This window comes from Watersipora subatra, chromosome 6 (assembly GCF_963576615.1).
Source record: "Watersipora subatra chromosome 6, tzWatSuba1.1, whole genome shotgun sequence".
In the NCBI taxonomy this organism is placed as follows: Eukaryota; Metazoa; Bryozoa; class Gymnolaemata; order Cheilostomatida; family Watersiporidae; genus Watersipora; species Watersipora subatra.
The window spans coordinates 3,646,096-3,673,431 of NC_088713.1; the positions used below are offsets into that span (position 1 = coordinate 3,646,096).

General features: G+C 35.9%; 1 protein-coding gene across 1 annotated transcript in view; it reads right to left on the reverse strand.

The window, feature by feature from the left end:
• LOC137398537 (protein scabrous-like) overlaps nt 1–27,336 on the reverse strand; it is a 72,244-nt gene that overhangs the window by 5,779 nt on the left and 39,129 nt on the right. The window contains exons 7-17 of the mRNA XM_068084663.1: nt 24,928–25,066; nt 22,243–22,358; nt 17,640–17,852; nt 15,588–15,674; nt 13,177–13,310; nt 11,933–12,020; nt 9,846–9,987; nt 8,660–8,821; nt 6,009–6,155; nt 4,593–4,673; nt 747–893 (exon numbers count right to left, since the gene is read on the reverse strand). Of these exons, the coding sequence (XP_067940764.1) occupies nt 747–893; nt 4,593–4,673; nt 6,009–6,155; nt 8,660–8,821; nt 9,846–9,987; nt 11,933–12,020; nt 13,177–13,310; nt 15,588–15,674; nt 17,640–17,852; nt 22,243–22,358; nt 24,928–25,066 (1,456 nt within the window). The remainder of the gene's footprint in view (nt 1–746; nt 894–4,592; nt 4,674–6,008; nt 6,156–8,659; nt 8,822–9,845; nt 9,988–11,932; nt 12,021–13,176; nt 13,311–15,587; nt 15,675–17,639; nt 17,853–22,242; nt 22,359–24,927; nt 25,067–27,336) is intronic.

Consider the following 27,336-nt stretch of genomic DNA (forward strand, 5'->3'; position numbering starts at 1 on the left):
ATGCAAGACCAGACTTGGAATTTTTAAATGACTATAACCTTTCTAGAAGCTAAATTCTAGAACTTTCCAATTTCTAAAGTTGTTTTAAGGCTTTCAAAAATGACTATATTAAAAATTCAGCTCTCATTAAGAAATTAGCAATTCAATTCATAATTCTTTGGCATCATGGATCAAGTAAGAATCAATTCAATATGGAAGCGTAAAATACCACAATTCAATTCTCAATTCTTACCCATCCTAACTTCAATGAATCAGTTCAATTCAATTCACTCAATAGGCAAAACCAATTCTTTATCAATTCTTTCCAAAAAATTGACTTATGACAATCTTATGGCAGTAAGTAAAATAAATCAGGAGAATTGAATCAATCCAATTCATTTGAATTAAATCGACTCAATTAATTTGTTCGACCAGGCACATTAACTTGCGTGCCTATCTCTACTAAGTTTCAAGTCAGAAAATTTGTAACAAATCTGGTTTGTGTTTTTTTTCTTTTCAAACATATTATATTAACGCAAAAATTACAAAAGTTGGAATTTTAAGCTCTATAAGAGCGACAACAAAGACTCAATATTTCGCCATACAAGCTAATAAACAAAGCAGGTGGTTGGCAGCTTATTGACATGCAAGCATCAGGACAAAGAAGGCACAGCTACAACGAGTGGCAGAGTAAATTGAGTTCTCAAAGTTGTTATGCCTATCTCCTATCACATTGACTTATACACAAGTGCAATACAAAAACTCACCACTAGCCTCCATTTTGTAGCCTTCTGCTTCCGAGAAGACTCTAAACTGATCATAGACGGCATAGATGTAGGTTCCGTTGATCGTCCACATATCAAACCTCACTGTGTAATTATTGCTAGACGTCAGCCCGTGTAAAACTTCATTTCCTGTAACAGGTAATGTAAATCTTAACTAACAAAAAGCAAAACTCGCTATATAACATGCACAAGTCTTTTCCTGGCAGCTTACAAATGTAAATGCGTCAGACTTTGTATGGCCAATTTAAACCTGTGCATATCTACTTTTATGAAGAACTGCAATAATATAACATTACAGACTAATAAATACTGTATATATCTCATTCCTCGAGTTTCAAACAATCCTAAAAGGTTTCCTATTAAACTAAATTTACTCCATTTTATATTTTGAGCTTTTCTTTGATTGGGGTCCAGCATTTTATCAGCCGAGATCAAAGCAAGCAAGACGTAGTAAAGCCTTGAGTTATGCGTTGAAATCATACATTTGATACGAGACAAGATGAGTCCTACTGCGTCAAACTGTCTAAGGCTAACAAATCCTCTAAAGTGATCACTCAGCTATCGAGGGTCACAGGAACGATTAGTGAATTTCTACGTACATTTGACCAACTGTAGGTTATATATTGCCAGTTTGTGCAAAATATTATAGCCTATAATTAACATATTTGGTTCACCACATCGCTGTACTCAAAACTAACCGTTCATCCTTTTGACTTGAAGGAAAATGTAAAGGCAAGGTCGTTTGATGAAACAATTCTAAAAATGCCCTTCACCTCAGCAAAACACCTTTTTTTAATACATTTCTTGCAATGTTTGCTTCTGAAATCAAATTTTTAATCACAGAGGTTAATAATAGCTTGTTTTTATTTTTTCACTATTAGAATTTCCGGCCTTGGACGGTTGTTAAAAATCAGCTTATAAACAATGAGAGGTAATGTAGTTGTCTGCCACTTGCTATTAGCCTGGCACGCTGCCAATGGCTAATTTGAGTAAGCTTACTAATAAGAGCTACTTGCTCTCACAGGAGAGCAAGCATAAAATTTCGCCGCGTCGTAATGGAGAGTTGTAGGGTATTTTCACCCACATAGCGACATATATCGCCCAAATAATCCATCAATCTACCGTAGCTAAATTGGTAAGGCATTTGTTTGGAGAACGGGAGGTTTCGAGATCAAACTTCTGTGATACAGATTCTCCATTCCAATATGAAACCATTAAAACGTCATGAAAAGTGAAAAGTCATTAAAAAAGTCATGAAAACATGAAAAGTCATTAAAACCTGACAAGCCTTTTTTAATCAAAATTAAGACCAGCCAACGAAACGCCGATAAAGCCGTGCGACAGCCAGCTACAGCCGTGTCACTGTTATTATTTTTCTAAAGATTGTGTTGATGATACTGTGGCTGTGCCCAATATCGCCAAGCCGCTTTTAATAACTGCAAAATTAAGTAATAGGCCTACATTTTCTTATAGATATACATCTATTTCTATGACAACCAGCTAAAATCTGTTTAGATTTTTAAATTCAGCATAATTTTTAAGACATGAATACAGAAATCTAGGTAAATATCACAACTTCTTGATATTGGTTGCTATGACCAATGATATACAGCCCCCCCCCCACCGCCTGGCCTGTGTATATTACACAGCAGCTTGCCATTTTACTTCTGATACTGCATTTCTCCTATTGCAAGAGAGAGATATAAACATAATCTTTTCCTTTCATTATTGCTGTTTGTTGCACATAATAACACCCACACCCAGTACATTACAGCTACCATTACAGTTCTCCTAATGCACTGCAGTGCCATTTGACTGCTAATATTGCATTTCTCAACTGGCAGTACCCTTTCTTTTTTCTATTATCACTTTGGTCGTGGGCTGTATGACAGGGGAATTTCTAGTTTAATAGCTATACTGTAGCTCGACAAAGTGAACTACACACGGACTTTTATATATAGATTGCCAAACTTATATTGACAACCGCCCCTCCTTCAGTTTCCATCACTATTAAAATGCTATAAAATCCACGAAGCACTATGGGGGCTAAAGGTGAAGCAGGAGGAACCACTTCACTAATATTTTCCAATATTGATGCCATTTGGCTAATCAAAACCGGCAAAAAGTCAATGTTAATTCCAAGAGAAACTATTTAGACAGACGCATAGAGATTTCATGACACCATACACAGTTACAAGCATGATAAACAAAATAGCCATTTTGGCACATATAACACAAAGACAGTGTGGTTGATTAGCTTGTGTGGGATAGCTACTATTGCTACAAGGAACATGGAAAGGGGTAGGGACAACCAGCGATATTCAGCCAAAACTATTTTAAATTTAGCACTCATAACTTAATTACTCGTAACTTGAACCACTAATAAATTTTAAGCGTTCTGCATGACACGCATCGAATTACCTTTATCGGAAAAGTTAGGCATTGTGGATCGATATGCCTTATCTTGTTTTCTATAAAGAAAAAGGAAGTCATTGATGTTATCATTTACGGCAAGAACGAAAAATCTGACTTTTCAATGAAGATTTAAAAACAAAAAATACTAGCTTAAAGTTTCCTCAGCAAACTACTTCCTGGCTAGTATGTCTAGGTTTAGTCAGCAGTCACCAGTGATCCCACTGATTACACTTTCTGTAAAACCTCTATTTGAACACCACCTCTGATAGAAAGCCACTATAGAAGGGTTGAAAATACAGCGTCACCCTCTAATTGAACACCACCACTATTTGCCCACCACTGAGGCATTTCTTGATCTTCACAAACCCATAATAGAAAGTGATCAGTGGAAAAGTGACAACAAACAGTACTAGTACTAGTAATGACTCGGTGGCATCAATTGCAATTAATTTTTTCATTGATGCTGTACTTGTTGCCATGGTTGTACCTGAGAAAATCGATCATCACAGTAATCAAAACTAAACTTTGATTCAGTCACTAAGGTGTAAATCATATCCATTGTTTTCAGATTCATACATAAAGTAGTTTACAATTTGACCTGACGACTTGGAAGCGTTTCGATTAACGATGAGAATACTCTTTGGGAATACCATACGACGTAATATCAGCCATTGTTACGGCACATTCTAACTTGGAAATGTTAAGAATGTTATCTTCATTTTTATACTCCAAAGCTTTGCGCTTTTTCTTAATAATTTGGAAAGTGACACCATCGAAACAATTAATCATAGTACTGCACTAATAATTTATAATCAAAGAAGTTCCTTGTTTAACTCGGTAGGATACTTTGACGCATATAAAACAGTTTAGCAAAAATGCTGAGGCCAACGGCATCAATGTCGATCTGCTCAAAAGCGAGTACAAAATATATGGGACGTTTGCATGGCTTCACCTATAAAAGGGTTACATTAATCCTCCCAAAACTCTGACAAACAAGTCGAAAAATACAGCGCAATCCTTTATTTGAATTTCACATCTAAACAAACGCCACCATAAGAAAAGGGTTGCAAAATAGAGTGACATGGCGTTCAAATAGAGGTTTTACGGTATGTTAAATTTTGACATACTTTTCCAAAAATAAATGCCTTCGGTTTGTCAAAATAAAATCAGTGAATGTTCTAAGACAACAAACTACAGATGTGGTTCTTCAGCATATTCTGAATAACCATCGCAAAAGTTGAGAAAGATGCTCAGAAGTGCGCAGTAAAGTTTTTACCCACCATCCACTAAGCTTCCAGCTTCCTATCTACGTATGAAAGTGTCACTCAACTTATGCCCTAACCTAATTGCTCACAAACTAATAGTACCACATTACGGTCTGCTGCCTTTGGTCTGCAAAGACTAACTACATACCAATCCAGAACTCTCCGTCAGAGTCCACTGAGCCAAAACCATTCCGGTAGCTTGTCCAGTTCTGGTTGAAACTCTGCAGACCTACAGCGACAGTTTTTATGTCAATTACGTTCGGAGTTATCTCACCATAAATATGTACATATAAGATCTAACTCATACATCGTTAAAATGTACATAAAATACAATGGGTTCCCCAGGAACAACAAGGCCAACAAGGAATTCTGATGATTAGTATGGGCAATACAGCTGCAGCAACTTTATAAATATCAATCAGTCAGCAAAAACAGATCAGTGAAAATCTATAGAACCTCAGGCCTAAAAACTTACCAGCGACTGACTGTATGATCTCCAAGGCAGAGTGTTCTTACGAAAATTATCACGTTTAATATACTTAATTGCTTTTTGGGCATATCGTTCACCGATTGGGCAAAAGGCTGCATCAAAAAGGCTACAATGCTAGCCTGAAGAACAGTACTTTTAAACTTAATATCAGCTATATTGAACAGAGTGAACTTCTAAAAACTGTCACCTATCAAGAACTAATGAGCATCTACATAGAACATAGTTCTTGATAAAGCATCTACCTATCCAGAACTAGTGAGCGTCTACATAGAACATAGTTCTTAATAAAGCATCAACCTATCAAGAACTAATGAGCATCTACATAGAACATATTTCTTCATAAAGCATCTACCTACCAAGAACTAGTCAACATCTAAAAAGCTTCGCCTGCAATGAAAAGAGGAAATTATGAAAAGCAGCAACTATAACAAAGTAATGAACCTCTAAAGTGCATCCTTGTAGTCTCCATAAACTTTTACAAGCGCCACTTACATTGAACCAATGAATCTAAAAAGTATCACTTATATAGAGCCAAGAATCTGTTGAAAAGCATCGAGCATAATGTCTAATGAAACTAAAAAAAACACCACCTATAGCAAAGCAACACATCTCTAGTGGTGCCAACTATAACGAACCAGTGCGCCTCTAATGGTGCCACCTATAACAAATCAATACACCTCTAATGGTGTCACCTATATCAAACCAACACACCTCTAATGGTGCCAACTATAACAAACCAATGTACCTTTAACGTTGCCACCTATAATAAACCAATGCGCCTCTAATGGTGTCACCTATATCAAACCAACACACCTCTAATGGTGCCAACTATAACAAACCAATGTACCTCTAACGGTGCCACCTATAATAAACCAATGTGCCTTTAATGGTGCCACCTATAATAAACCATCGCGCCTCTAATGGTTCCACCTATAATAAACCAACGAACTCCTAGCAGCAACAACTATGAACAGCCACTCAACCTCTAAAAAGCACCACCTATAACAAACCAATGCACCTCTAGAAAGCATCACTAATACAGACTTGAACACACAAGTTAGTAAGTAAACTCACCACTGCGTCTTTGCTGTATAACTGTCCAGCCCCTCTCTGCATCCAGGTCAATATCACACAAGAGTTTAACCGCTGTCATATTGCTGTTTGGCTTGGCTAATTGAACACCTGATTTGACGATGCCTTTTGTGTAGACATCATCACAATCTGTGGAATGACCAATATTATATAATATATTATTTATTATATTATATACGAGTTGGGTTCTGGGGAAAGATTAGCATATCGGAACAGAGCAAGTCATAGCTGCCTCTGCCTCCACCATACAATAAAAATTGATACATCGCCATTTCATCGGAAAATAATTTGTTCATTTAACGAATGACTATTGACAACATGCCAAGTGGTCATTCTCAACAGTCTATTATTGTAATTGTCTGCCCTTAGCTCTTGATCGTATTTCAAGGCTTAACTATTGTAATTGTCCATTCTCAACTATTTATCATATTTTAAAGGCACAGCTTCAATAAGACAGGTGCTAATGGCATTTCAACATCAATTTATAAGTCTAGATAAAAATACTAGCATCATAAAACACCATCACAGAAACATCAACTCTTTGAACCCTAACGGCCAGGCCGGTTTTCCGGCATTCACATGGCTTCGTTTACAAAAGCTGTTTCTAAGTAGCAGCAGAGACCAATCAAATTAATTCTTGCACAGCACGCTAGATCGAAATTTTCACTTCCATTTGTAACAGTTTTCAAATATCTTTACCCACCTTCTTCATTTTAATAACAAATTTCATTAGAACGGTATCGCGAAAAAATCGATACGACTCGTTTGTTGGTAGGTCATAAATAGTTGTGATGCAAATAAAGAATTTTATGATACTAACTATAATTTCCAGTATATTTTAAGTCATGAAATGATGATAAACAAGTGCTAAATGGATATGATGTCACTGTAAATGTTTTACAAGTTTTACAAAATCGTACGAACTTTTATAGTTTTAGCCCGAATAATGGTGAAGTACTATTTTTTGTTTGATGAAGTGTGCTGTGGGTTGCCCGACTTTTTTACTAGCGTTTTATTAAATATTATTGTATTATGAGAAATTTTATATAAATTTAATAAAAGTTTAAAAACATGGGTCGTTAGACAGGTTGCCCTCTGGTCGTTGGACAGGTTGCCCTCTGGTCGTTGGACAGGTTGCCCTCTGATCGTTGGACAGGTTGCCCTCTGGTCGTTGGACAGATTGCCCTCTGGTCGTTGGACAGGTTGCCCTCTGATCGTTGGACAGATTGCCCTCTGGTCGTTGGACAGGTTGCCCTCTGGTCGTTGGACAGATTGCCCTCTGGTCGTTGGACAGATTGCCCTCTGATCGTTGGACAGATTGCCCTCTGGTCGTTGGACAGGTTGCCCTCTGGTCGTTGGACAGATTGCCCTCTGGTCGTTGGACAGATTGCCCTCTGGTCGTTGGACAGGTTGCCCTCTGGTCGTTGGACAGATTGCCCAGAGTTACTGATACACATTGACAAAAGCGGCCAGGGTTCAAAGGGCTAAGCAGCTGGTGATAACACACCCATCTAGCAAACCTATTTCATTGCTGCATTCGATGACACAATTGAGTTCAAATATATTTTGAGGCTCTCGTTTAAGGGTTCAAAATATGTGGCAATCATATTTATTTTTCTATAATTGTCAATCCTATAGCCCAAACTCATAAGGAATTCAAAAGAGTCTGAGGCTAAATAAGAGAATAACTAACTTGCATGTAATGCCTTGCATAGGATAGCCTAATATTCATCAAGAAAATTACCCGTACTTTATACACTTTATAAACTTTATATAAGCGTACTTTCCATATAGCTGGGAATGTTCTCAAGTTGCTGATATTAAAGAATTTAATTCTACCATACGACATAAGCTATAACATATTTCTGCCATTTTAAATGCAAAATAATATATTACAGTACTTTTCGGACTATAAACCGCACCCCTATATAAGCTGCACCTGCTTTATTTTAAAAAAAATGATAATAAAACAATACATAGGCCACACCTTTGTATAGACCGCAGAACTCAGGACGGTGCTCTTTAACATGGCAGCAACTTTCCTGTTTAAAACGAAACAGTGCGGTTATGCACTGTTCCGTATTAATCGATGCTTTTTAACCTAGTGCCGAATGGGACAGTACCGTTAGGCATTGTTTCGTATTTTCTTTCACCGCTAGAGGCGCACTAACCAGAGATTCCCGTTAATGCGCCCTAGCGATGAAAGAAAAAACCACAGATTGGCCGCACTCTTATATAAGCTGCATGGCTCAAATCATCAGAAAAAAAGTAGCGGCTAATAGTCTGAAAAGTACGGTATTTATCGAAGTTTACTCTTGTTTTCATCAAGCTTACAGATAAGGATAATGAAACAAGCAAAAATTCTCATTTTTAATAGAACAAAAAGTAACTTAACTTTTCGGCAGGCAAGATTACATGAATTCTTGCATTGGCAGTGTATAATATGTGGCCAGCAGCATTTGAATATAATATTATACAAATTAAGAAAAGTAGTTCTAAATTGCACTTTGCCATAGAACAGAATACAAAAAGCTATTATATTATTCCTTAAACCTTCCTGGCATTTCAAGGTCACACCACACCTCCTAAGCAGGAAACAGAATCAGAAAAGAGTAGGTCTCATGAAAGTTCACCTGCAGGAAGAATGTTGATCATCATCTGCACCTCGCTGTACATGAGCCGCAACTGTGGCAGTTGACCGTAGAACTCTGTCCATGCGGATCGCAAGTCGCTAAGAGAAGAGCTCAGTGCATCGACCCTGTTCTCTACAGTCTTCAATTTATCATCCAGGTTCCCTAACGAAATGTAATGATTGAGATGCAAGCAATGCGATGGTCGAACTTTATCACACATCCACGGCTGCTGCACAACAACCATAGCTTGGACCTCACACCTTAAAAGACTTTCTGCACTACTACATCCTAATTTTCAATTGAAACTTTCCCAATATCGTAATGCTGTTCCTAAAGGACTGCCCGTGGTGTTTGGCTAAAACCACTGCTTCACTTTTATGAGAGAATGTTCTAGAAAATCATAAGCAATGCGTTTAGGGCCCACTGCAGTGTAGCTATTCCGGTACATCAATACATAAGAGGTTGACAAACAGTGTTAAGGCAACCAAAAGTATTTTCAATCAATCTGTAAGCGGTGTGACAGCCGAGGTTCTACAGATATTGACGTTGACCTACTTTAAGATAGTAATCTATTACAACAGTGATTCATCTTTTCACAGTTGTCTCTTACAGAGATGCTATCAGCTAAAAATGAGCATTTCTTTAAAAAGAAGAAAAAAGTAATTTTCCTATCTTACACGCAACTTTAGTAGATTTTATCAGACAGTATCGGTATTTTTCTATTATTTGTGATTGTTTTTGATGTTTGAGGTGCTCTGACTGCCAGGGTGTTTCAAGATTAAAATTGACAAAAACTATTATCATGGTTCAAATGCTCAGACCAAGCAAAAGTGCAATTATGACATCTATAGTTGCAAAGCGGTCGACCTACAGAATAGAGAAGCGTAACGCTACAACTTTAATGCAAAAATTGATATCAACTGGTGGAGTCATTTCATACATATTTTTCTTCTGTACATTTTAAGCGCGATCAGGCTTCGTATACATGTATTTCATAGATGACCTCAATCATCAAGAGCAATCGCAAATGATAGAAAAATATCGATACTTTCAGATAAAATCTACTAACACTTTGTGTAAGTTGATAGTTAAAGTCAAATGCTTTCGCATAAAGCTTGTAAATGCAAATTGTCACCAACGTTTTGTATTAATAAACATGATTGGCTAGCTAGCAAGAACCCTGTACCGTGATTGGTCAGTTGTCTACTGATACTAGACTTAATAGTTTCCAGCTCGTTATCTATCTCCATCAGCTTCAAACTCTGTCTCAAGTCATCGTTGCTCTTCTGGTACTTATTCAACTCCTCTGTCAAGTACTTCACCTCAACCTGAGTCAAGAACTGACACTTGGTAGAAAAGTAGTACGAGTATATTGGGCTTTCCTATGGGTATCCTCAAAGGGTTAGTTAAGAGTGTTCTCACTCGTGTTTGGTTCACACTACATAGTCATATGTCCACCTTATTCTTTCGGCATTCATCATTGATTATGCGACCGATAAACCAATAGCATCGACGAAGCAACACAGATGAGCACGGGCCGTTTGCAGTGGTCAAACTTTACCGATATTTCACCGAGCATCGAAGACAGCCCTTACAATGTGAACCATTTCAGCGATAGTAATTCACAGTCACGGATAGTGTGATTTATTTATTTCCATTTATAATAGTTGCTGCGGGACTTGTTTTGATTCGAGCACGCGAAAACAAAGAGGTCTCTTTACCTTTACATACCAGCCTTGAGGTATGTCGAGCCATGATTTCTCCAATTAGCCTACTTGAATTGAGCATTTTATGAATTTTCTTGAAAACCAACAGAGGTCGTTTTTCATTTACTGCTTCGGGTTTCTCTGCCAGGGCTGTCTTCCTTACCACAAAATCAATTGAATTACTGAATGTATTTTTGATATCCCACAACTTGGTTTGAACCGCTGACCTGTTGATTAGCACTCCGCAGTGCTAACCACTACACTAAGGCGGCTCCACCGGGAATCATCATCACAATATGGATATGCAGTAAGCATATCCACATGGTCATTCATGCCCTACCACTATCTATAAACTTTGAGATTTGTGACGGACACGACACAACAATTAATCTGAATATGACAAAATCCAATAAATTATGTTTAGCATACACCAAAAGCACCTGCTATAGGGCAAATGATCAACTATTGAAGCTTCATATATTAAAATATTTCTATAGCTCTCAGACTAGGGCTCTGAATAATGATTCGCCACACAACAGACCCACCTGACTAGCTTATCATGTAATTAGCATTTATCATATCAAAGCAAAACACCCAGTGTCATTGGCCTAAAATTGTGAATGGTGCGCGATTGGAATTTAAATGACTCACATGTACCCAAATCGAATAACCTTATACAATCCGAAGAAATCCGAAGGCACTCGAAGCACAGGCACTTATAAAGGAAGAAAAGAGAAGACAGCTACAAGAAAGTATTAACTTTCTTGTAGATGGCTATGTAGTATAGCCAGTAGTCGGCCATATTAACAATAGCTACATGACTGGCTACGTAGCTACATAGCTGACTATGCAGCTCTGTCGTAGCTACACAGCTGGCTACGTAGTATAGCCAGTAGTTGGCTGGTCATTATTAACTACTTATAAAATGCTGTGCAGAAACAAATCCAGTCAGAAAAATGGCTAAATTTCTTTTAGCTTTTGGTAAAATCCAGCGCAGCAGCGTAGCCATGCGAGCTATAATAATGATCACTTTTCTCTGTATATTCAAAATTCCTAAAAGTTTACATCACTTCTATCATCTGAATCATTTCTATTCTGGTCAGACAAAAGATCACAAACGATTGCAGGATCAAATAAACTTTTATTTTATCGTTTTGAACGTCGAGCCGATGTTGACTGGTTTTTCCAACTTCCATTTTTTTCCAAGGAAGTGATTTCTTTAGCTTTTAGCACTCAGATAGTCATTTTATATTGTAAATCATTGACTAATATCTTGTTGATGATATTTAAAACTTACTAGTGTTCATACCATTTTTTTAACGTTACTAGGTGACAGCTTTATAAATGTCTACCGAAAACGACATAAATGTCATTTCCTCACGCAACCGATAAATGACATTTTTGTCATTTCCCCAGACAAAGGGTTAGTAAACTGTTTGTTTTTTATTCTATAAAGTAAAAGAGGCGATCAGTCAAAATAATAATAATGAAAATGACATTGCAACCTCTGCTAAGAATCCCTAAAAACTATTTCAGTAATACAATAAAATAAAATAGACCATCTTACATGAGCGAGACGATCGTCTAGAATCCGCACCCTTGACCAGAGCATATCAGACTTCTCCTTGTTCGAGTCGAGCTTCTCAGCCACTTCGCTGTAACAATGGACGGTGGGAGATAACTCCAACATTACAAGCTATTTACTCCTTGGAACGGGCTACATAAAAGCGAGATGAGGAAAATATATTTTCAACAATAAAATGAAGACTGGTCGGGCTTTCCAAGACTGGCCGTAGAATATTTGGAAAGACAATTTCTATTCCATAGTGAAGCGAGCTATTTCTGAATAATACAAGAATATGGCGCCGTATGCTATTTAAAAATGAATAACTTGCCAAATTTTTCAGAATATATTTGTAATATATCTCCAATGAAAAAACAACTTTCAAATCAAGGCGGTGAGTCAAATATATAACGAGTTCAAATCCCATACGAAGCTATCTTTTATTTCAACCTCTAGCTGTGACTTAGGACAGATGTACACACACGGCTATTATCATAATAATTAGTATCATTTCGTGTGTAAATAGTCAGTGAAAATGATAAACTTTTAAAAAATTAATTTAAAGTTTCCAATTCAATAATGACCTTTAAATGGTCTATTCATATCTTATTGCTATTAGCAAACTTTAATACTCAAAACTAAAATGATTAAAATCTGTAACATGCCGCACCAACTTTGACAACAAAATTTATATCAAGGGTTGCTGATATATGTTAAAAATAGAGAACAAACAATTTAATTATCTGAGTGACAGATATAGCAGATACATATTTTTATCCCAATAGTTAATCAAGAAGAGTTTGCAACAAAGTTTCAGATATGAAACTACGAATAACTTAAAAACGCACTTTATAAAGTAATCCATTGAAAAAAGGAGAACTTTAGCTGCACAGGAGTAGCAAATGTGTGGCTAACAGTCAACTCATCTCGGTTCCAAGCACTTTACAAAAAAAAAACAATATATTTCCTGTTGCCTAAATAAGTTGGCTGTATTATGGAGTCGGTAACCACTTAGTTTGATGGAACTAAGTGGTTCTCTAAGAATATAATTCCATAGAGTTATCTGGTTACCACAGAGATAACTGCATATACCAATACTACCTTGATAGAGCGCCATTTTATAGAGAACATAACTCCGTAGAGTTATGCGTGAAACCATCTAAATGCATAAAAAATGATAAAAAAACACATGAGTTGAGTTTTACAATGTTTCAAATTTAATTCTTGTCATTAACTAGCCATTTTACCTGTAGGAAGAATTATGGTAAACTTCAAGGGAATTCAATGATCTCTCCAGACCAAACAGCTGGATGTCTGTGTAGTTCAAATGGGAGACAATAGAAGAACCCTGTTCCGTCAAAGTTTCTTGCAACAACTCAACCTGCAAGCCATGTCTGAGTAAGTACAATCAAATGTGATATGCTAAATATCAGTCGTGAGAAAGAAAAGGGGGCAAGTCAAGCCTGACATGTTAGCACCTAACAAGCCAGTTAACTGGTGTTCAACATCAAAAGAAATATTTTCTATGAATTTTAACCCTTTGAACTCTAGCCGTTCTTGTCAATGCGTGTCAGTAAGACTTGACAATTTGTCCAACATAAATTTTGTCCAATTTGTAAACTTTAATTAAATATCTAAATGCGCTCATAATGAAATGATACTTGGTAAAACACGAGTAAAAAAAAGTCAGGCAACCCACAGAAAATGTCATCTAACAGAAAAAACAGTATTTCACCATTATGCGGGCTAAAACTATAAAAGTTCGTACAATTTTAAAAACATAAAGTAAAAACATTCACAGTAGTATCATATCCATCGAGCACATGTTCATCATCATTTCATGATTCAAAATAAACTGGAAACTTATAGTTAGTATCATAAAATTCTTCATATGTATCGCAATCATCTATGACCTACCAACGAACGAGCCGTATCGATTTTTTTGCGATGTTGTTCTAACAAAATTTGTTATTATAACGAAGGAAGTAGAAAAAGATATTTGAAAACTGTTACAAATGGAAGTGAAATTTCTGGCCTAACATCCTGTGCAAATATTAATTTGATTGATTTGATTTACACTGTTGCTTAGAAACAGCCTTCATAAACACAGACATGTGAATGCTGGAATAACAGTGGCTAGGATTCAAAGGGTCAATGTCAGCATCATTAAATCCAGTAATTGTTCATACTTGCATACTAAACATATTATATACAAAATATTTTATATATCATAGAGTATAATATATTGCATATAAACTGTATTTATTTCCTCTAAATTCCAGGCTTATAAGTCAAAGTCGTATGAACAAAAATCAATGTTTTCCATTGTAACAACAATAGAGTACTCCTTACCGGTCATAGAGTTATCACACACAAAAACACACAAACTAGAGAGTGCAATTATTTCCAATAAGCTAACAGCACGGCTCCATGGAATCAATCTGATTTCACGGAGTTGGCGTAAGTTTATAAACATACTCTGCTTTCAAAAAGGTCACAATACATTGTAGGCCCTATCAGAGCAGTAAATTTGCACAGCTTCATTGTTACCATAGACTTAAAAACCCATCTTATACGTATGTATTTATATGAGGGTATCAAAGTTAAATAAAGAAAAGATTGTGAACAACAGCTCTAATCAACCTTGCTTTTCTTATTTTTGTAGAGAACATAACTCCATATAATTATCAAGTTGCCACATAAATAGCTGCACACACCAATTCTGCTGTGATAGAGCATCATTTTGAAGATAACATAATTCCATAGAGTTATCATGTTGCCATCTAGATAGTAGCACACACCGATTATACTGTGATAGAGCATCATTTTATAGATAAAATAATTCCATAGAATTATTATGTTGCCACATAGATAACTACATACACCAATATTACCTTGATAGAGCATCATTTTATAGAGAACATAACTCCATAGAATTATCATGTTGCCACATAGATAACTACAGTACTTACACCAACACTAGTGTGATAAAGAATCATTTTATAGAGAAAATAATCCCATAGAGCTATCAGGTTACAAACATGGATATCTGCATAGATTAATCCTACTGTGATAGAGCATCCTTTTGAAGATAACATAATTCCATAGAGTTATCATGTTGCCACATAGATAACTACATACACCAATGCTACCTTGATAAAGCATCATCTTATAGAGAACATAACTCCATACAATTATCATTTTACCACATAGATAGCTACATACACCAATACTACTGCGATAGAGCATCGCTTTATAGAGAACATAATCCCATAGAGCTATCAGGTTACAAACATGGATATCTGCATAGATTAATCATGCTGTGATAGAGCATCCTTTTAAAGATAACATAATTCCATAGAGTTATCATGTTGCCACATAGATAACTACATACACCAATGCTACCTTGATAAAGCATCATCTTATAGAGAACATAACTCCATACAATTATCATTTTACCAAATAGATAGCTACATACACCAATACTACTGCGATAGAGCATCGCTTTATAGAGAACATAATTCCATAGAGTTATCAGGTTACAAACATGGATATCTGCATAGACCAATTCTACTGTGATAGAACATCATTTTATAGAAAAAATAATTCCATAGAGTTATCAGGTTACCGCATGGATATCTGCATAGATTAATCCTACCTTCATAGAGTTCAGCTGTATGAGTTCAAGCAACTGATTGAGATTGCTCTCCGTCCGATAGACCATTTCATCCGTGAGGTTTTTATTCTAAAATGAGGATTCAAATGTTGAAACACTGTAAACATTTAGATAGTTCAATAATTATTATTGTTATTAGTACTGTTGCTATACGGAAATACGAGAGGATGGCAGCAGAAAAATGTACTGTCATTGTATTAGAACATTCATGCAAAATTGCTTATACAGTAATACCTTGCGATATGAGTGTCCCAGCATATGAGCAATTTGAGATACAAGGAAAACTTCAAGTAAATTTTTGCTGTGAGATACAAGAAAAGCTTGAGATATGAGCATAAGAGAATGGTCTCCATGCTGCCGCTAGGTGACCAAGTATTCGAGAGGCTGCTGACAAGAACAGCATCGCTCAGTCTTTTTCATTGGATCTGTTTAAAAAAGTTTTAAAAAGGCTGGCTAAAAATGAGTGCGAAAAAAAGTCAAAAAGTGGGTCACAAAGAGGCAAGTCAGAAAAGCAAAAATGAAAACAAAAATAGAATAAAGCGTTGTGTAACGTAAGATTAAAACTTATTACAAACCAAATTTAAAATTTATGCTACGTAGTATCACAAAAGTGTAGCATACCGAGTGTGTTGCCAGCATGTCTCTCTCTCAACGCAGTTAGCCGCTACCATCCATCTCAAAAGTACAAATTCTATGCAGTACTGTACATAACGTTCTCCAATTTTGCCGCAGATCATAGCCACTAGATATACATCTGTTACCTTGTGAGCGTCGGTGGTAAATTAGAACAAATAAAAACATGTTTTTTCATAGTAATTTCCTGGTTTCAGGAGTTATTTTCAGAAGGTCGGAATTGATGAATTTGTATTTAATGCATAAAGAAAAATTGATTTGAGATACAAGTGAATTGACATACAAACTCAATCCCGGAACGCATAATGCTCATATCTCAAAGTATTGCTGTATTTACACCATTCTCAGACCGGTAGTCGGTCGGTCAATATTCAATCAAACCAGTTCCTTGCAGCTTTCATGTCCAGCTGGTTTCATTGAATGCCCCTACCGGCCTTACAAACGTGCCAATACAATCAGAGCAGCACTTGAAAACTGTCTCTAATGGACTTCGATAAGTGGTACAGATTTGACTTTGCAAAATTGATACTTGGGAGAGCAGCATTACTACTAGAAATCTAAGCCAAGAAAAAAGAAAAGATCGCATTGTACAGAATTAAAACTCACGACTTTCACTATAGCAGACCAACAGTCTAATAATAGCGTCGCTCGACTACTGACTGGAGTCTCTGAATAATAGTACATATGGTTATTAAACCTGATGACTTCTTACAACACACTAGACTGCCATGGCACTTGTAGTCATGATAAAACATGAAGGAATGGACAAAGTAGAGAGTGAAATTTATTTTCATGTGTAGCCAACTCCGCATGACTACTGATGAGACTGGATAGGAAGGTCTCTTACTATCAATTCTGCTTATCATCTAGGCAAAACTCAGTTATTCAGACCTGCCAAAAATCATGTTTAAATCTCTCCCCACTACATCGCAAGCTTTTACAAAAGATGTCATTGATATCAATGTTTGAAGCAATCCTGTACCGCAAACACAATTTATTTACTAAAATTCTGAACAGATGTACAGCAAGGTAATATATGAAGTTTCGAAAAAATTATGTTGAAAATACAGCTTGTATTGTCATGAGCTGAATTGTTGTCCAAAGATTTTGGTGAGGTCAGACCACCCAGATGAAAGTAATATTTTGCTTTGCGTGAAGTTTCATCCTCGCATGAACCAAGCAATAGTGTTTCGTATTTTTTTAGCATATAGTTTTTCATATTCCGTATGCGTCTAAGTATATCTTGGATGATAATGTGCATAGTCCCATATCGTGACAAGCAAAGTTCCAACTTGATAAAAACCAAAAAAACAGCATACCAACACTACCGATCAAAGTCTCAAATGTTCACTTCTCAATGTTTTAATGATTGAGTGCGCACCCGTCCCAACCTCTACTCACCTGTCTGACGGCAGCTTTGAACAAATAGAGTTGCTGACTCAGCCAGCTGCTGGTGTTCATGAGAATCATGATGGAGCTGGCATCTTCTATTCTAGCCTCAGCCAGCTGTGAGAGAACTTCTGCATTATTAAGGGTATAGTTTGTGAGAAAGGAGAGGGCCTCCTCATACTTCTCATGATCAATCTGCATGTCTCTCAAGCTATTATGCAGCACCTGCAGTATTCATCATGAAGTGACAACTCCGAAAACACTCAGAGAATAAACTAATCTTGCACAATGTTGTATATTAAGCCGAGTTCAAGAAAAGTGTTATTTGCAAGTTGTCTACACATAACTAACGTCATGATTATTGAGCAGATAACTCTTTTTTTAACACCTGTTGGGTCAAGTCGCTTAGTTACATAGTAGCATACATGCATGCCTTGTGAAGTACAGGGTTAGCTCATGTAAACAACTTCTGAATAAAACTCAGTGTGTTTGTTTATTTAATGATCTTTTAAATAAATTTAACCAAATGTGTGCTTTACACCAGATGAAGACTAGCTTTTCGCTTAAAATATATATTTATTAATAAATCACAACATAAATCACAACACCCACATCCGACAAGAAAAACAAGACAATGGAACCGTGTAACCAATTCCAGCTAACCTTATATGACAAGTCATAGATGTTGGTGACACACACACCACCTAAACATGTAATGAGAGAAGTTTCCAAAATGTAAAACTGTAGCAAATATTTGACACTACACCCTGACACATGGTAGTTGAAATAATAAATATAATGAATAACAAGAGAAAACATTAAGCATATCTCTACCTACACGGAATGTCATAGTCTGTTTCCTCGCTAAACACTACTAATAAAAACTTCTTCATTAGTTAATGCTTTGTTAATTTTGTTTCCAACACGTATTTCAATTGGTTAACATTTAGTTTTTTTAAGTAGCGTAATATTATCTATTTCTTCAACTCTTTGTGCAATTAATTACTAGCAGTATTTAAGGAGTTACTGGGATAATGGCAGTTTCAACATACAAAGGATGATGCGCAAGAAAATGTTGTGCAAGCTATTCCGGTTTAACCATATCTATATCGAAAGTGTGCAAAAGCCTCTATCGCGCTATATTGCCGTATGTCAGCTTTGTCCTTGTAGCAGTCATCATCGACTCTGCCCGAGACCAGTAATATCGACAAAGCAACCCGGATACGTCGAGAAACTTTGCAGCTGTCAAGCTTTCGCGATATTTCGTTGAGCATCAACAGCAGCCTGTACAATGTAAATCATTTTGGCGATAGTAATTAGCATTAGCGCATAGCATGATTTATTTATTTCTGTTTATGATAGTTGCTGCAGGACTAGTATTCTATTTGAGCACGTTAAAACAGAAGAGTTTCTTCGCGAAAAATTAGAAAGAAAAATAAAAACACTACGTCCCAGAGTATTTGCTGATGCAAACGCGGATGTGTTTTTGATAGTGTGAACATTGTCAGCATCGACGATCACCGAAGTATTGTGGCATCAATGCCGAAATGACCTTGACAAGACAGACATGTGCTACCATGAGCTCTGGCATAGAAATCCTCGTCTTTTTAAACAAAGTGCCAGAGTTAATCCGTAACATGCTAATGTCCATTTAAACACATATTGCACTGAAACTCCATGTGTGCACAATTCCAAATCAGCATCATCCGCATAATGTAAACGTATTAAATGCAAGGCTCACCTACTTGGAAATAACGTTACACAGGTATGAACAGCATAAGCTCCGCCTACCCATGTTATAAGCCACAGAGATGAAAAATGTAAGCTCCACCTTTCTATGTTATAAGCCACAGAGATAAAGAATGTAAACTCCACCTTTTCATGTTATAAGCCACAGAGATAAACAACATAAGCTCCGCCTACCCATGTTATAAGCCACAGAGATAAAAAATGTAAGCTCCACCTACCTATGTTATAAGCCACAGAGATAAACAAGGTAAGTTCCGCCTACTTATGTTACAAGCCACAGAAATAAACAACATAAGCTCCGCCTACCTATGTTAAACGCCACAGAGATAAACAACGTAAGCTCCACCTACCCATGTTAAAAGCCACAGAGATATACAACATAAGCTCCGCCTGCCTATATTATAAGCCACAGAGATAAACAACGTAAGCTCCACCTACACATGTTTTAAGCCACAAAGATAAGCTCCGCCTGCTTAAGTACTAAACCATAGATATAAAAAGCACAGGTTCCACCCACTTATGCAATATCCATAGACGTAAACAACATAAGCTTATCTAAAAAACACTAAATGCAATTTCTACAACAACTGACATATACAAGCGATGCAAGCTCCGCCTACTCTTATATAACAAGCAAATCAGGTTCAGCCATGTCACACCCACACAGTCAGCCACCCAGCTGCTAGTACCGGCATGAAAAGAGAAACCATGTATATAGCATATCAACACAGCTTTACCATATCTACCGGCGAGTAAACGACCTTGATGCGTGTCTTGTCTAAAACACAAACAATACAGCAAACTCCAGAGTAAATATGCCAACCTAGCACTTCTTTAATCATAAAGGTGGTCGCTGATGCTACAATATTCAAAGTTTTACATTTCTACCATTCGTTACAGCACTTTATGCTGATCTGTAACTGACAGCAAACTTTAAGCTGAGGTGTGTTGGAAGAGCACAAAGAGCATTACAAACCACTATTACTAGCATCAACCGCAACAAATGCTGTGAAGGACACGGAAGGCACCAAGCACTAACGTAATCATTGGACATTTGTAGACATTAAATTCTTTTAAATTTTACTATTAATAATAATGAAATAATAATTATATGTTATTTCATTATTATAACATATGATGAAATATATGTTATAGTTCATATATGTTTATCAAAAATTTACTATTTTATTGTTATTTTATTATAACTTATTCTTAATTTTATTAAATAATGAAATTAATATTAAATGATAATATAAATTTTATTATTATTTTATGATAATAATAAATTATTATTATATATTAAGAAATATATAATAAATTACATATTATTTGATATAGATCATTGTTATTTGGTATTCGTTTTTAATAAATTTATTCATACAAGAATTATTCAAAATTATGTTAGTGCAACAAAGTTTTTATTATAAATATAACTAGCATTTTTGTTGCTTTTCCGGTTTTATTTAAACCATTTTCTCTTACTATCAGCTAGCTAACCACGACAAAACAACAAGCAAAACATCAAGCACCCCTTGCCAAGGAAATTCGTTCAATATTTTTCTGTGTACACCAACCCTTATACAATGATATGAAACAGTGGAAGACATGATATGGTGACATGGCAACAGAAAGTTCAGCGTGTGGTTCAAGGGGCTGTTTTATCCTCACCTTCCCTTTGTTTGTTAAAAATATATTTATATCACTGCATATAAACATTTAAGTTACTTTGTTTATTGGAAAACTATTTGCTATTATTTTTAATATAAACCGTTTATTATATTTTATCAGGAAACATTCAGGTTATTTAATAGAAACACTTACCATATTTTATTTATTATAAAACATATTTATATTATTTCATATAAAACAGTTAATATTGTTTTATATGAAATTTGTCATTCAACATGGTAGCCTCGGGCTGCTTGTTTTAGCTACTGATCATAGTGAAAAACCGCTCTGCATAGACAAGTTTTCAGATCGTATTCCATAGCCTGTATATACAGATTATTAATTTGCACTCTGCACTACCCAAGACCCCATATTTACCATTTTAATTATTTCATGATAGCTGAGCTAGAGATGATTTATGTAAGCACTAATTGGCTTGAATTTCCTTATAACAAGTACAACAAACCAGTTGCAGGCTTTCTTCTACCTGTCTACACCTGTCATACACTATGTTTCCATGACTCGCATAATCCGCATGTTTCAAATAATTCGAACGATCCGCAAGTTGAGTTACTTAGCAATCGAGCGTTTCAATGAACACCTGGATTTAACACCAGTACTTGACCCCATAGGTCAAGTATTAGCCTAATTATTGACTCTATAAATAGCTAAGCAGTCTTGTCACGCTTAGCTTAGCAGCGATCGTTGGAACGTTGGCGATCGTTGGAACGTTGGCGCATTGAGACTGCTGAAATCGAAAAAAAACGACTGAAGCGTGAAAATGTTTTTAATGTAATAGCCAACGATAATCTAATGCGCATTAATCGCAAGTACCGTTTCCATGATTCGCAAGCACGATGGATTCGAAAAAGTTTTGCGGATCGCAAAACTCGCTTAGCTTGCAAATTTATGCGGATAGCTTGCGGATTTATGCGGATAGCTTGCGGATTTATGCCGTTTCCATGACGCGGATAACTTGCGGATTGGCTCTAATTTGCGAATTATGCGGGTCATGGAAACGCAGTGATATACTGACTGTTTGATTCGAATCTATGCATTACTGCATGCTACTTAATACCGGCTTTGTTCAACACCACCCGCTTGGCGCTTGTCATTTATGTTTGATTCTGCTTGTCAATGCTTGCCATTGATTGCCTGCTTTCCTTACTTATATCCCTTATCAACTGTCACTTATTACCTGCTCTATTTCAGTCCACCTGTCAACACTTGTCACCAACTGGTTTGTTCGTTCCTCTATCTTTTGGACATCGACCTCACTGATTGGCTGTTCCTCATCCATTTCAAGCGCCAGCTCTGAGTAAATATTATGAGAAGGAAAACACATCAATGATATCCAAAAATGTCATGTGAGTGTCACGTGAGTGTCAAGGACTAAATAGCACAGATAATGATTTAACACTTAACAAAAACAAAAAGATTATGCAAATATTATTTGGCCAGCAACTGAGCTAAAGACATTTTGATCCATAGCTAGCCTAAAACCTAAACAACAACCCAACAGTGAACTGTCAAACAAGAAAATTTACATATAGGAACCATTTAAAGTGTGTCATCACTGGGAACTCGTTACTTCAAGGTTACAACTGAATGGAAAGTGTCGCACAAAAACACTGAGTGACTGGTACTTCAACTATACTGGTCAAAGTTCAAGGTCAAAGTTCAATGGAGAGACACTGCATGTAATTGTCAGCATGTAATTGTCAGCATGTTCACAAGCGCTATCGGCAGCGAATTTGTGAGCAAACTGTAATAGCCGATATTTCCAGCTGCCAACTCATTAGTTTCAAGGAGAGACGGCAATCATTTCATGAAATACATGTAGATATGTTTCTAAAATAACTGTTTCACAAGTAAAATTACAATAAACAACTAAGAATTATTCCAACTTTGTAATAGAAACCGTCATGAAAGGATTTAAAGAAAATAAAATTTTAAACCCACATGTCAGACATATTACACTTCAGAAGTTATTTCGGCAACGCTAGTTTTAGGGTTCACAACTCTTCCATTTTCACCTTAAGATTTCAGCATTGAAGTCTACGTAATAGACAAGCTTAGCAGATATTTTATGTTTTGGTTATGAAATCCATCGCTTTTTTGACGTCATCAAGTCGTTTGCACACGCGCTCGTTAATGAAAAAGCCGCCATATTTGTAGAAAACGATCGTTTTTCTTTTATTTAATGATACTTTTTGGTGTTGTTTTGATACTATAATAAAACAATTGCAAACAAAAGCATCGTTTTCAAACATTTATTACAAAAGCTTCGTGTTTTTAACGATAAAATTGTCGATAAAGATGGCCGACAACGATAAAATTACGTCACGAAAAAACGTAGGATATCATTCAAACCTTAGCTAGTTATTCTATTACTTAGTATAGAGGAGACATTAATTTCACTATTCTATGATATCTACATGTACATTACTAAATCCCAACACTAACATTAAAGGATTTGTTAATGTTAGTCTAACATTAACAAATCCTTTAATGTTAGACTAACATTATGTTAATCTAACTTCATGTTAGATTAACATGATGTTAATCTAACATAAAGTTAGATTAATGTTAATCTAAACAGATTAATCTAACTTTATGTTAGATTAACATGACATACTAACATGACAGTCTAACATTATGTTAGTTAGATAACATGATGTTAGTCTAACAGTCTAACATGTTAGACTGTCATGTTAGTATGTTAGACTAACAGACTAACATGTTGCTGTGTCTGTCTGTTAGTCCATGTAAACACAATGCATTTCTACATTGTTTGATTAATTTCATCCAAACTTCACACATGTATGAACCAAGCCTTCTGTCAGGTCGCTAAAAATATTTGACTTCAAAACTACATCTAGTTCCTGAGAATCAGCCTCTTAACTCTTTCACTTTCGCAAGCCGATGTATCAGCTCGGGTTGCCTTTTCTTTGTGGCTGGAAGCCGATGCATCGGCTTTTAGACAGTGTGTTAGTTTATTTATAATTACTCAGCTTTCGCTTCAGACAGACCAACAGGATTTGACCTCCATGAAAACAAGCTTGTTGCTAATGATAATGACGGATCAGCAGGCCTCGTACTAGTGGCTCACTGATTATCAAACAGGAAGTTCACCGCGGAAAAAAGCAAGGACAAAAAAGAATACTGCGATTGTTTAAGCTGTAGAAGCTTCTAACATTCTTAGCCATTGGGACTCCAGTAACTCTATATCAAGTGATTTTGATTCTTCTAGTGCATGTATTTCATGTAAAAAATTGTAATAGTAACCGAACATTATGGCGACTGTCAAAATACGACTATCGAAATCGCTAGCAAAATACTGTTGGTAAAGTTTGTAAAAATTTTCATCATTTTTTAAATGAAGTGGATTTAAAGTTTTTTATTTCCTAATAAAGTATCTTCTTTTCAACAACCTGTTTTTAAATTACGTGGATATCTTCATTCTTTCTCAAGTTATCACAAAATTAGTGACGTTGTGTCAACATTTGTGTGAATAGAAAATATAAATTCGGGCAGAGCTAGAAATAAATTTGGTAGCAAATGAGTTAAACACTCACATGCGGCTATCTGAATGAATACGAAAAACAAAACCCGGGTATCGCTGATACCCGGGTAAGTTACTAATAGTAACTAACGTTACTATTAGTTCGTCAAAACGGAGAAGCTTGACTGAAATTTTATGTTCTCACAATGACATAACATTTGAAACAATCTAATTAGTTGTCGTTTATTATTTAGGTAAGAGAAGACAATTCATTATTCTACCAGTAAATGCATAGATTCATTTACAACAAGACTGTAACCTTTAGCGTATCACCTGCCAGCACTTGCCATCAACTGAATCACTGTAATCTATGCTTACCTGTTACACTCTCATTAAATGATATGGAATGATTGGAAGCATCTGATTGGGTGACAGGTATGCTCTGAATTGGATCCCCTGAGACAAGATGATCTACGACACTGACCAGGTTTTCTTGCACACGCTCTACTTGCTGCACCTGTCAAAGGCAGTCTCAGTGAATGACACATGTCAAATATTGTTCGCTTTGGAATTAAGAATTGAAAAGATAGCATTTTTTAAATAGAAGGGCAGCTAGAAATTTCAGATCGAGCATGTGTGCCAATATTTTTGCCATGATTAGCCACTTTCTACTAATCCTGAGCTGGTTGTAAACTGTCTAATAATTCCAGAAGACTGAAAACAAATTTCAACATACAAAATTAATCCGTTCCGATATTTGCTTCCTCTATTGAAAACATTTTATTTTAAAGCAAATATGTGCAATGGCATATATTGCATTTCACTAGATTAGCTCAGCAGCCCAAAAAATAATAGCGAATATTTCCAGCAATTACACAAAGCATTAAACCAGATGCATTATATAGAACTATGTAAAGCGTTTAGTGTCTTGAAGTTTGTAAGTTCAAAACTATTTAACCAAAGCATTTAAATGTCTCTGTATAACGCTAACTCCTAACTTGTTAATTTCATAAGCAAATAAAATACAGCAGACGCCGTTTAATACAATCGCAGACAATATTATAAATTTTTTGGTGTTATGGAAGTCCTGATCATCGCCCGACGATATGCATTACCAATATGCTGCTTACTATAATCAGTACATCAGTTATTGGTATTAATTTTTTCTAAACTGGAAATAAAAAAATTGGCGTCTGCAATATTATGGTGGTAATTCTTAGGAGAAAGAAAGTAATTGCTTCAGTTTGTTGTGATGAAATGATAACCTACAGTAAAACCTTTAATTGAACCCCACCTCTATTTGACCTCCACTATAGAAAAACAGAGCGCCGCCCTTAAATAGAACGCCAATTCTATTTGACCAAGACTATTTGACATTTTTAATCTTCACAAATCCATAATAGCAAGTGATCGGTAAAAAAGCGTCCACCAAACTGTACTTATAATGATTCCATTACAATTAATTCGTTCATTGTTTCTGATGAAATGATAACCCAATTCTAAAAATATATTTTGACAAAGTTTTCAGAAGATTTGTAAACTCTGTGATCCACAATTAATTTTTTTGTAAAGGTACCAAGTGAGGTTTTATAACGGCTTTCCTTTAAGTCATCAGTAGGTCATCAGTAAGTTATCAGTAAGTCATCAGTAAGTCATCACTAGGTCATAGCTTCACAATATTATCAAAGGCACACACATATGGTTAGCATTTTACCTTATGGCAAAATGCTAGTTCTAATAATAGAATAATTATAATAAATAAATCAGCAAAGGCAATCAGCAAATTTATGGCCCGTAGTCAGCACAAGTGATACTGGCTTAGCGATTGAGTATTGTGCCGAAACATGTCAATTAGCAAATTTGTAGCTAGATGAAAATTTCCTTAAAGGTTGACCTGCAACAGAATTTACATTACAGTTATTTGGTATCAAAAGATTCACCATGTCTTACTCTGTTGTGTTGTAGGTGCCAAATATGTGGAAAAGTGATTACAAGCTCTTAAAAGCTCAAAAACGAAAAGCCGCCGTAGATTGGAATCTATTTATTTCTCTGACGTAGCCACAAAATTTGGTTATCGTCTTGTCACGTATGTTCTCACGTGAATTATAAGGCCAATACAAAGCTCAATATAAAACTTATCGTAGTACTAGTTTATGACAAACACTTCGGGTGTTACCGAAAACCCCGTATCGAATATAGATGCTCGCTACTTTACAGTTGTTTTTCGGCCTGGTCTAATCGGCAAGTCGTAATCTGATCATGTGACCCAATACTTCGCAAATAATTTCTGCAGCACTATTCGATTATCACAAGTGACCAACAGGCTCGTCATGATTATCAGACAATGATATGGACTCCTTCAAACTAAGGTTAAAAAATTAAACAAATTTTTACGGTAAGTTATAAGATATCACTGCTAAAAGTGACAGCATTACAATGACGATAAAAGAGACACGTAAGAACAATAGACATGGTTTTATTGAATGCGTGAAGTATAATTGTGAAAATATTTCGACGAATAAGGTTGCAAGAAAGTGTAAACAGAAACCATCTCTCAAACTACATCACATTTGAGCCGTTTTGGAAAGGGAATCCCAAACTATGGCGGTTTCGTGTGGCTGCGATTTTCTGTTCGTTTTTGAGCTTTTAAGAGCTTGTAATCACCTTTCCACATATTTTGCACCTACAACACAACAGAGTAAGACACGGTGAATCTTTTCATATCAAATATCGGTAATGTGAATTTTGTTGCAAGTCAACCTTTAAGACTGGTTGGTTTACACCACA